At 41.6% G+C, this 12,078-nt stretch overlaps 1 protein-coding gene across 5 annotated transcripts in view; it reads left to right on the top strand.

Moving 5' to 3' along the window:
* Window positions 1-12,078, top strand: part of FNDC3B (fibronectin type III domain containing 3B) — a 357,581-nt gene that overhangs the window by 306,579 nt on the left and 38,924 nt on the right. For all 5 annotated transcript variants that reach the window (XM_029213894.1, XM_029213895.1, XM_029213896.1 and 2 more), the window contains one exon: window positions 4,142-4,422. In XM_029213894.1, coding sequence (XP_029069727.1) covers window positions 4,142-4,422 — 281 coding nt within the window. The remainder of the gene's footprint in view (window positions 1-4,141; window positions 4,423-12,078) is intronic.

The raw sequence follows: 12,078 nt of genomic DNA, 5'->3' as shown, positions 1-12,078 counted from the left end.
GGCAGCATATAAATAAAAACTGTTTGCCATCACAGGAAACAACTTCAATCTGCTTTTGAGTTTTGGTGTCTCTTTAAAATGTTCTACCTCCTTTTCGGGGTATATGTTGTCACTTAGCATTAACTTCCCAAAACTGCATTTTAAAAGATACATTGGTAAGAATAGAGCCTGCATAATAATCTTGCCTCCCTGTCAACAATAGTAAATATTTTCAAGTGTCTATACTTAATTGTCAGAAAATGAGTCAGACCCTATGAAGGGGATAGCACTTTCAAGGCCATTGCTGTGCTAAAGAAGTATTGCCAGGAAAGGGGTCTCCCCAACCTGTATTGATTTCTTGATACCTATAGACCAAATCTGAATTGTTTTCATTTGACACTGCTACAAAGTCAGGTTAAAGATGAATATTCTTTTGACTATTTGGTGCCTTAAAAATTAAATCACTGTGATACCTATACTGTGTTTTATAAAAATTGGGTGGAACATTTCTTGTTTGAGTATTTTAATTACCATGTACCCAAGTAATTCTGTTCACATGAAGCATATTGTATATTATAGACATACTGTTATATTTTAGTAAGATTCTTTTGAATTGTTTCCGTTGTAAACTGGTAATATAATAAGTGATATAACTCGAGAAAGCTAGTACAAAGCTAGGCAGGATCCTGGAATAGAGAAAGAACATTATCAGAAATTGGTAAGATTTGAATCTAACTACATAAGGTCTGTACGTCGTTAATACCGTTGTACCAATGTTAATCTCCTGTTTTTGATCATTGTTTCATACTTATGTAAGGTATTAATATTAGGGGAAGCAAGGTGAGCGATTATATGGAAATTTCTCTGCACTATTTTTGCAACTTTTCTGTAAGTCTAAAATTAGTTCAAAATAAAGTATTTCATTGTTGTTTTGTTTTAAGAAAATTGGTTTAGGAAAATTGCTATTGCTATTTTGTTCTTGATTTTCCCAGGGAGAAGGAGGGAAGTGAAGCACTGACAGCTGGCCTGATATACTCTGCCAGGATTTGACATGTTAACAAATTTAATCTTTACAATAACTCTTTGAGTTATGTGTTACTATCCCCATTCTACATCTGAGGAGGCAGAGATGTTAATTTGCCTAAGATCACACAGTTAGTAAATAATGGAATCCAGGTGTGAACAAAGCTCCAACTCTAAAAGCCATGTTCTTTTCCTTCTGTTACATGGTGATTAAAGCCTTAGTTGATATGGAAGTTGGGCTCCACAGTATCTTATTTTTCTGCCCCTGTGATAAATTTGTATCCAAAAATAAAATCTCTAAATATATACAGTAAGTCCCCTACATACGAAACTTACAAGTTGCTAACTTTCCAAGTTGCGAACGTGCGTTAGCACGTCCAGTCATGTAAGTTAGTTCACGTGAAATTGCAGCTTGCCCTCCATCTCCTGTTGCTGACGACCCTTCAGCTCTACCATCTCCCACCTCCTCTCCCTCCTCCAGTCAGTAGCTCTTCTTGCCTGTTCACTCGAGGCCAGCCCCTGTATGCCAGCTGTTGTGCTGTACTACTGTACTTTTCAAGGTACTTTACTGTAAGATTAAACATGTTTTCTTTATTTTTTGTGTTTGTTTGTTTTCTGTGTATTATTTGTGTGAAAATAATTACAGTACAGTACTATATAGCCGATTGTGTTAGTTGGGCGCCTAGGCTAACTTTGTTGGACTTAACGAACAAATTGGACTTATGAACGCACTCTTGGAACAGAACTCATTCATATGTAGGGGACTTACTGTACTCTTAATTTGTGACATAAAAATTTTACCAGAAAGAAAGTTGGTGTTGTCGTGAAATAGGACTTGATGTAAAAAATACAACAGAAGGGTTTCAAAAGTGATTTGATAGCAAATGAATGCTCTTAGCTTGCTTCTTTGAAATTAACTGATACACAGACATTATAGTGAAACTTTGATTTAAGAGATCAGACTACTTTCCTTTTGTATTCTCATTTGTCCTCATCAGCTCTCCCATGAAGTAAACGAGATTTTAGAGTACTTCACCTTCATTTTTTTGTAAGGTGGTTGCCAATGGGTTTTTTTTTGGTTTTTTTTTTTTTTGGCTGCGTTGGGTCTTTGTTGCTGCGCGTGGGGCTAGAGGGGGCGACTCTTCATTGCGTTGCGGTGGCTTCTCTTGTTGTGGAGCTCGGGCTCTAGGCGCGCGGGCTTCAGTAGTTGTGGCACGTGGGCTCAGTAGTTGTGGCTTATGGACTTAGTTGCTCCACAGCATGTGGGATCTTCCCGGACCAGGAATCGAACCCGTGTCCCCTGCATTGGCAGGCGGGTTCTTAACCACTGCATCACCGGGGAAGTCCCCAAATGTTCTTATAAGGAAAAAAATATTGTTAATAACATTTATTGAGCACACACTCTGTGTCAGGTACTGTTCTAGTTGCCAGGGCTCCAGCAGTGAACCCGAAAGCCTTGCCCTTGTGGAACTTACATTCTAATCAGGGAGTAATTAAATGAAATATGTGCTATACTGGTGACAAATGCTATGATGATGAAAATAAAAGCAGAGAAGGGAAATAAGAAATGAGTGGGGTCACGGGAGTTGGAGTAGGGGTGACTATAAGTTTTAATATGGTGTTCAAAGAGGTCTCCCTGAAAAGGCAACACTCGAGAGAAGCCTGAGAATACGATTGAATGGGCTGTGTAGATGTCTGGGGAGAAGCTCTGTGGACAGAAGGGGCAGCAAGTTGCAAAGGCCCTGAGATGAGAGCAAATTTAGTGTCCCTGTGGAACAGCAAGGAGGCCAGTGTGGCTGGAGCAGAGCAAGTGAGAGGGAGGGTAGTGGACGATGAAGGCAGAGCGGTCCTGGGTTCTTTGGGAAGGTGGTGGTGGTGAGCAGATTAGATAGGGTCTTATAGGCAGCTGTGAGGCCTTCAGAGGTTATTCTGTATCCGGTGAGAGGCCATTGAAAGGGACAGTGAATACAGACTGTGGGGCAAGGGCTGACACAGGTACCAGTTAGGAGGTCATTACAGCAACCAGATATGAAAGAGTGTAGTTGGACTAGGCTGGGAAAGGATGTGCTGATGCTTTGGGCAGGGGTATGAGAGGAAGAAAGATGTCCAACAGTGACTCAGAGATAATGACTTGAACAACCTGAAGGATGGGGAAAACCACAGGAGGTACAGTGGGGTTTTTGATGAGCAGGAATGGGGTGGAGTCTTAGAGCTGTACAGACACTTAAGTTTGAGATGCCTATTTGACATTTAAGTGGAACTATTCAGTAGGCAGTTGAATACACTAGCCTCACATTCAGGGCAGAGGTCTGAGCTACACAAATAAATTTGGGAGTAGGATATAAATGGCATTATATTTCCCTGAGACAAGATGAGATGTCCAAGAGTTTAAGCAGAGATGACAAAGAGGTGTGCAAGGCCCACGGCCTGGTGCCCTCCAGTGCTGAAAGGTCCCGGTAACGAGTAGCAGCCAGGAGAGGTGATTGAGACGCAGCAGCAGCGGCAAAATAGGAACAAGAAGATGGTCCCAGAGACCGAGTGAGTGAGGATTTGAAAGCGGTGAGTGATCAGGTGTCAGTGGTGACGCTCAGGTAAAGTCAGATGAGGGCTGAGCATTGACTTCAGGTACGAATTTAGCATTCACATGGAAAACAGTAGGTATCTTTTCTAAAATTCCTATAGCTCTTCCGAGCAGCACTTGAGTTAAAAGTCAGATTACTGAATTTTGGTCCCAGCTTGGCATCTAACTCTGGGGCCTGAGTACTTAATTTGACTTTGAGTTCCCTCCTCTGTGAAAGGCAGATAAGAATATCTGCCATATATTATCTACCTCAGATGGTTATTGTGAAGATTGCATAAGACAATACATAAACTGAAGTGGGCTATGCAAGTATAAAGTGTTATTTTTAAACTTTTTCATAAGAGACGGTGATGGCGATGTTCTCTCTTATTAGCAGAGAAGATGTGATTGGTATTTTTTAGAAAGTGGTATTAACATAAACATTGTGGAGGATTTATTTCTACCTCCATTTCTAGCAGTAATCGTATGTTACTTTAGACTTATTTAACGCCTAATGTGTAGGCATTAGAATGTGCTCATGGGATAATGTGGACTTTGTCTCACTATTCTGTTTTTTAGGCCGTTAATCAAGCTGGAGCAGGACCATACAGTGAGCTTGTCCTTTGCCAGACGCCAGCATCTGCCCCTGACCCTGTCTCCACTCTGTGTGTCCTGGAGGAGGAGACCCTCAATGCCTATCCTGACCCGCCTTCTGTGTGCCTTGTACTGAGCTGGGAAGAACCGTGCAATAATGGATCTGACATCCTTGCTTATAATATTGATCTTGGAGACACTAGCATCACTGTGGGCAATACCACCACCCACATTATGAAAGACCTCCTTCCGGAAACCACCTACCGGTGAGTGCAGGAAAGTTGAAATAAAGCTGCATGGACACGTCAGCACTTGGGGCTACAGACCCTTCAGGTCCTAAAGGCCAAATGGGTGAATTCTAGTCACTCTTAATATATTTGAGTACCAAATGCTGCTAATATAGCTTAAAAACTTGTACTACTTTTTACTTTATGAGTCGGTTATAAATTGATACAGATCCTAACCCTTGAGGGGGAATTTCACCTACCATTTCAAATCAGTTCCTCCTTGTTGTTTTTTTGATAAACTACTTTTCTTCGTGTTTTTACTGTGACTCATCACTATGGGCACCCTCTGTCCCCGGCATGTACTTGGTCCACCTCTGAAGCAGGGCTCTGCCGTTCTTCTGATCCCCCAAAGCAGACACACTGTTACAGAGCATTTGTGATGGAGCTTTTACTCAGGATTTCACGAGGGGCCAGTGAAAAGACGTTACATCACACTCCACCCGGCAAAACTCAGTTACCACTTGCATTCTTTCTTTTCCCCGGAGTTCCTGTCAGGGAGCCAGCACCTTACCTTCCTCTTCTCACACACCTTTTTCTCAACATAGCCTCTTAAGATTTCAAGTCATTTAACTCTGTCCCCAGGCTGCCATAGCTGGGGGGACCAAAACAGACGTTTAGGATTAGTGTTAGAGGAGTGCAGGGACCATCTGGTTAGTCCAGTGCCCTTTGTGAGATTAAACGGCTTCTCAGGGTGAAGTAGAGCACAGATTCAGATATAGGTCCTTAGCGGTGTCTTTGGGCAAGTTACTTAGCCTCTCAGCGTCCCAGCTGCTTCCACAGGGTGAGGAGAACAAGATTACTTACCTCAAAAGCATGTTGTAAGGAGTGAGCAAACAAATATTAAATGCTTGTATAGAGCCCAGCAGTACACAGCAAGCGCACAGTAACATGGATTGTGATTTTCATCATCACCAAGATCTTCACCCTGGAAAACTAGTTCTTCTTGGGGTAGGGCAGGGGGAATGAAGGGCAGGCAGGTAAACTTGCTGCTAGAAAAGGGTTTATCCTTTCACTTATTTTTTTTCTGCAGTGTTTTCTAATGTTATAATCTAATAGACTACCTTTTTTTATCCCCAGAAACTGAAGAAAGAAACCAGCTTAACAGCTGTAAGATACAAAAGTTCCATCCTGCCTGAGCATGTTATCTCTGCTTTCCCTCTCTTACCAAGTCTTTTGTGAATGATGCATATAAGTGTATTCATTTTGCTTTTCAAAACAGTGACAGTTTTTTGTTTAGTCTTTCCTTAAGAAATCTCTGGGGCACAGTACTTATGCACTGTGGGTCTATGAAATAGTGATAAACACTATCCTTGCCCTCAGAGCACTCAGGGAGTTGGGGGACACTTAACAGCAACCTAAGATAGCAGATGCTATAACACTGTACAGAGTCCTGTTGGCGTTTCAGAGAGGAAGACCCAGGGTTCAGAATGATCAGGATGGTTTGAAGTGGGAATCAAGTTAGAAACTGAATAAAGACGGTATGACTTACTATGGATGAAGAGGCAGGCCAAGGGCATTTTTTCATTTTTAGCATTGTAGCCAATCTCAGAAACCAGCCACCACCGTCGTTTGCTAACCAAATACCGACTGACCATTGTGTCCAGAGCACTCTAATCGGGTGCTGACGAAATCCAGAGGAGAATTAAACCCAGGGCTTGACCTCAGGGACATTCCCCAGTGGTGATGCTGTAAGGAGGCCTGACCATGAGGTGTATCTCTGGGGGGAAATGACCAAATGAATGTCATCCCCTAGCTGTTTCTAAGAGACTGCATGTCCAGAACATTGCCTGACTTGGATTCCTCAGGCCAGAAAACCTGTGAAGAAGCCACTGGCTCAGGGCTCACTGAAAGGTCTTTTGTCCAGTGTGATCCACCCCATGTCTACGCAGACTGGACTCAGATCCTCAGGTCAGTCCTCTGAACATTCGGGTCAGAAATCATAAAAGGGCTTTTAGGGCAAGGTGTCAGCCTGAGAATTTTCCTGCTTCCTGCCATTATGCATACCTTAAAGGTGGCTTAAATGATTATAAAACTTTACGGCTTTTAGAAGGTTGATACTGGAGGAATGCTGATGTTTATTAGTCAAATATAGTTGAATGACTTCAAGAAAGAAATCTAGAGGTCAAAAGCTCAAATGAAGGAACTGACCTAGGGGATCTTTGCTTATTGATGAAATGCCAGTTACAGTGGAAATTATCAAGAATATCTTCCACATAAGTGGTTGATGAAAGACATGTTAAAAAGTACCTCAGAGATTAATTCTGTTTTGGAGAAGATGAAATGGTTTAGTAATGTACAGTTTAGATTTGGATAGTGAAACCTCAAGAATCTATTTAAAAAGTATTTAATGGATGTAGCATAAATAATTCATTTCAGTATTAATATGCAAGGCTAGCTATATTGAGCTGAACATGGAAAGTCACATTGGGAGGATGTCACCTCTTAACCTTACAGGGTAGCTTGGAAGACATCATTTTAGACAGATTGCATGAAAAATGTACAGCTTTAGAAAAGACAGATCTTTGGCCCTAAGTCATATTGTGTTCTTGGCAAAGAAAAAAAAAAGATTTAGCCAGAGTATTTGCTGGCCAATCAATCAATAAATTGGATGTTTCACATTTAAGGTCATCTTTGTCCAACTCAAGGAATTTTATTCCTGTAGCACCTAATTGGATTCTCTATCGTAGAACTCCAGTCAACCCATAGTCTTGTTCTTTTATGTTTCAAAAACACAATTGCAGTAACTGTGGTGAAATACAAAATGCGTATTTCAGGAAACTAAGGGTATAATTTTAGTCCAATCAACTTTTACCTCACCTTTTTTTGTCCCATAAATTGGTTAAAATATAAGTGAACAGATCATGATGTTCTAGATAAAAATGTGGAAAGAAACATTTTAAGCGGCAATGGGGCTTGTTTCTTTTGGGTTTTTGTTGTTGTTGTTGTTTTTAACGTTTAGCAGTTACACGTTGTTCTCACACGGAGCATATTCTTTCTCTGTCTTGCTGGGACAGAAATGTGCACCTCTCCAGCCAACCTACTGACACAGAAATGGATCCATCCCTTCTCCACTGGTGCCTGCCAAACTGTCCACTGGCTTGCTGACACCCTGTATAGAATTTGGTTGGAATTACAATGATATTTTTAAAGACATTACTTTTAAGCTTAGAACTGAGTTTGTGTTTTGGTTTGCAGAGAAAAAAATGTTGTTGAAAACAGAGACGTAGGTTTCCTTTGCATGCTTCCTGCCACATGGAGCCATAGGCTTTGTGAGCTGAGACACGATTGCCTGGTGTCACCCCCTCCCAGCACCCTGGCGTGAGCATCTCCGGTGATGGAGCAGTGTTTTCAGCTTCTACTCGCCAGGCAGTGCATTCCAGTCACGGATAACTCTTATTTCTATAGAGGTTCCCTTATATTTTGTCAAAACCCCTCTATAGCTAAAATCTACTCAGTTGATCCTGGGCTCTCCCCCAGAGCATCAGCATCACCTAGAAACTTATTAAAATGCACTGTATCAGGCCCTACTGGAGGCCTACAAATCAGAAACCCTTGGGGTGGGGCCCAGCACTCTGTGCTTTAATTAGCCCTGCGGGAAATTCTGATGCATGTTAAAAGTTTGAGAACTCTGCCCTAGAGCGATGATTCTGGAATGCTAATGTATTTAGGAATCACCTGGAGAGGTTTTGCAGAATACAGAGGTCTGAGCCCCACTCCTAGGGCCTAGACATCATTATCTTATTACTTCAGCTGTCTCCTACTTAACCATCTTCACTTCATTCAGATCTGTCTTCACTGGCATGGGTTTTCTATAACCCCCTCAATCCTCTTCATCGGGTGATTTCTGTTTCTTGATGGCCTCTTTAATGAGTAGCGCCCTGACCTCCAGGAACGGTCTGGCTGGCTCAGAGCAGAGCAAGACTGTCACCTTCCCTGTTCTCCATATTGAGCAGTCAGTAAGGTCACCTAAGATTACTTTTTTTGGCAGCCTCATTATATGTCTGACTCATATTGAGCTGTCAGATAACTAAAACTTAAGGTAGATTTGTTTGCTGTGCTGTTTTTGCTCGGTAAAATGCGGATGAAAATAACATTTGTTGAGTCCTTAGTATATGTCAAGCACTACATAAACCTGTCAAGAAGTGAATCATAACTCATTTCATTCTAACAAGATGAAGTGGGCTTTATAAGGGGACAAGTTCTAAGTAGTTTAAAAGTAGTGGACTGGAGTCAGACAGCCTTGACATCAATCCTGAGTCTCTCACTTGGTGCCCCTGTGACCTCTGGCAAGCTATTTAGGCTCCCTGTGCCTCGGTTTTTTGATCTGTAAAATAGGGATAATTACTTTACATAATAGGGTTGTCATGTTTTAGACTTCCGGCACCTTGTGTGGGACCTGACACCTGGTAAGTAAGCACTCAATAAATTATCTGTTGCTAATGCCTGGTAGGGTAGGGAAGAAAGGAGCTGGCAGGTGGGTTATGACCAGGTTACAGGTAGAAATGTGTGTGGGAATCTGGCATTATCTTTTAAGCCACAGGAGACATTTAAGGTTTCTTTCCTGCCAAGACAGGGCACGAAGAAAAGCAGGTCTGAGTGCCTGGAGACGGAATGTGGCACTCGTCTCTGAGGAGCTGTCAGAAGTAGCTTGGTTAAAGGGAGGGATGACTCTGAGCTAGCTAAGGTTACCCTTCCAGGGAGGCTTCTCCGAGTAACTTTACTCTGAACACATCTTTTCCCCTGAAAGAGGTTTTCTGTGTTTAAGCTGCTATTTACTATTTCCTCAGAAGTTATCTGAAGATGATACTCCTTCATATTTCTCTCTTCTTAATTGGATGATTAGGTAGATTGGTGGGCTAAAAAGCCCATCTTTGGCTTCTTAGGCCTGTCTTACCCCAGCTCTTCATGGAGGAAGGGGGGTGCTGTCTTCACTGTCCCCTCACTCGAGGCATCCCGAGTACTGGTACGGCTAATTATGATTGAGAAGTCACCTTCCCCAGTTCTCAAAGTCATTCTTCTTTTAGCATACGTAGTGTCATTTGAGAGAGAGAGAGAGTGTGTGTGTAAAGTGCATTATGTTAGGCTATGATCTTCTGAAGCAGTAATGTATTTGGCATCTAAAATTAGAAGATATTTTAATAGTGGATTTTCAATCAAAATTTATAAAGAATATACTTCTTAATTTATTTAATCAGTATTATCAGTGTATTGATGGATATTGCAGACTTCTAGATACTTAAAGAGATTTTTCACATTAGTCCTGCCAAGGTAGAGCTTCTCAGAATTAAGTCGCTTCCCTGAATTGGAAAGCAAAATTCCATTTCCCTTGTACTTACTTTGCAGAGCTTAAGATTTCAGAAAATGATACACATTGCATGTTAAAAAAAAAAAAAATGCAGATCCTATCTCAATGTCAAGATTAACATGTTACTTCAGGTAAAGAGAAAATATCTCAAGTTTGGGTTTGGGATAGACTAATTTAATAAAACTTGAAAATCATTTTTTTCTGAGGCGAATTTTTAGAATTGTTCCTCAGGTTAGTGTTTTGTTTTGTTTTTTTTATCAGTCCTGGGTGAGCTCTCACTGGGATTAGGAAATTATTTTCACAATTATTTTCACACACTGCATTTTTCATCCCAAGACAAAAGAAATATTAACTACCTTAGTCCTTGTTCAGTTTTCTCAGCCTCCTAGACTAAGAGTTCTTAATATTTTTAGAAGACATGGCCTCATTTGATCAGTTCCTCAGCTCTATTTCAGTTTTGAGTGCTACTTTATCATTAAAACTGCTTAACATTGGCTCAGTAGATCAGCTACATGGAAAAATGTTTTCCGTGCATTTTTACCGAAACACATTTTGTTATTTGAATAAATTGAAGCAAGTATTTTAAAACCTAGGCAGTTCATTCCAAGGCCAAAAGTTGTTTTACTAATGTGAAGATAAATTTGACTGTTCTAAATGTCTGTTTCATTGGCAGAAGGCAGTTGATGAACTTGAAGTGTGGCTTGAATTAAAATTATCTTTTGGTTGGATTAGAAGCTGCGTTTGGCTCAAATTATGCTTGGAGGGAAGCATGTGTCAGAATGCACGAAGACTTTGAGCCTAGAAAGACCAGGTTCACACCCAGATCTGACCTATATCTGCTGTGAAGATGAGTGCAAATGACTGAACCTAGCCGGCCTCAGTTCCTGCACTTGTGAAATAGAGTAATTCCTTCCTCATGGGGTTGGGGTAGAAATTAGAGACAGTATCAAATCTAGACTTCAGCACCTAGTAGCCACTGTATCAATTAGATGGAGTTATTTAACCTGAGTTTAACTGCAGTGTCCTCAGCTCTGAAAGCAAGAGAAGGGACTTCCCTGGCGGTCCAGTGGTTAGGGCTCCATGCTTCCACTGCAGGGGGTGTGGGATCAATCCCTGGTAGGGGAACTAAGATCCTGAGAGGCTCGTGGTGTGGCCTAGATAGATAGATAGATAGAAAACACTCATCTCACTGCATCCACGGGTACAGAGGGCCGACTGAACTGTGCCATTTTATATATGGGACTTGAGCATCCATGGATTTTAGTATCCACAGGAGTCCTGGGAACAGTCCTCTGCAGGTACTGAGGGGCAACTGTACTAGTTCCTACTCCATAGCATAGTCCCTTGAACAGAGCAAGTTCTCAGTGCTGTTTGCTGCAGTGGTTATTAACATTTTCATCTGTTTCTAAGGTGTTATCTCACCTTCTGAGAAGGCAGTCCTTTTAGCTATTGCTGGATCCTTGGCCATAATTTAGAGGAAGGAGAAACATAGATCGTATCAGCAAATTCCTCAAGTAATAAAGTGAAGTGGTGGTAGTAATACAACTAAAACGAAGATGTACGTTTGTGTGCCCAGTACAGTGCCACTCCTATAGATGCCCAACACGTTTTCTTCACTGCTCTAGGGAGGAATACGGTCTTAAAAGAAGTCATAAAAATAGTAACTCCATAAAGTAGCACTTTAAAGTTCACCAGAGTGCTTTTAGCCACCTTGAATCCTTTTCTGATTGTATGGCAAAGTATAAAATATTAAAAATAGAAAGTACTGGGCTTCCCTGGTGGCACAGTGGTTGAGAATCTGCCTGCCAGTGCAGGGTACACGGGTTCAAGCCCTGGTCTGGGAAGATCCCACATGCCGCGGAGCAACTAAGCCCGTGAGCCACAGCTACTGAGCCTGCACTCTAGAGCCCACGAGCCACAACTACTGAGACCGCGTGCCACAACTACTGAAGCCCACACACCTAGAGCCCATGCTCTGCAACAAGAGAAGCCACTGCAATGAGAAGCCCGCAGCTAGATAAAGCCTGTGCGCAGCAACAAAGACCCAACGCAGCTAAGAATAAATAAAATAAAGAAATTTATTTAAAAAAAAGTACTTCCCATATTCCTTATCTTAATTAAGTAATCCTATTTGTAAATGCAGCGAAGATTTAATAGAGGAGGAAACTGTTACTTAAAGGTGTTAGATCCTTTCCGCAAGGTCACCAAAGTGATGAGGAGAGTAGCCAGAAAGGCTTCACTGCTAAAGAGAGTTCAAATGCTACCATAATATTCTTGTTCTTGGTGTGTGTGTGTGTGTGTGTGTGTGTGTGTGTGTGTGTGTGTGTGTG

This window comes from Monodon monoceros, unplaced genomic scaffold (assembly GCF_005190385.1).
Source record: "Monodon monoceros isolate NGI ecotype Baffin Bay Population unplaced genomic scaffold, NGI_Narwhal_1 Super_Scaffold_11, whole genome shotgun sequence".
Classification (NCBI taxonomy): Eukaryota; Metazoa; Chordata; class Mammalia; order Artiodactyla; family Monodontidae; genus Monodon; species Monodon monoceros.
The sequence above is the reverse complement of the archived record's forward strand: the minus strand, read 5'-3'. Positions and strand labels throughout refer to the sequence as shown.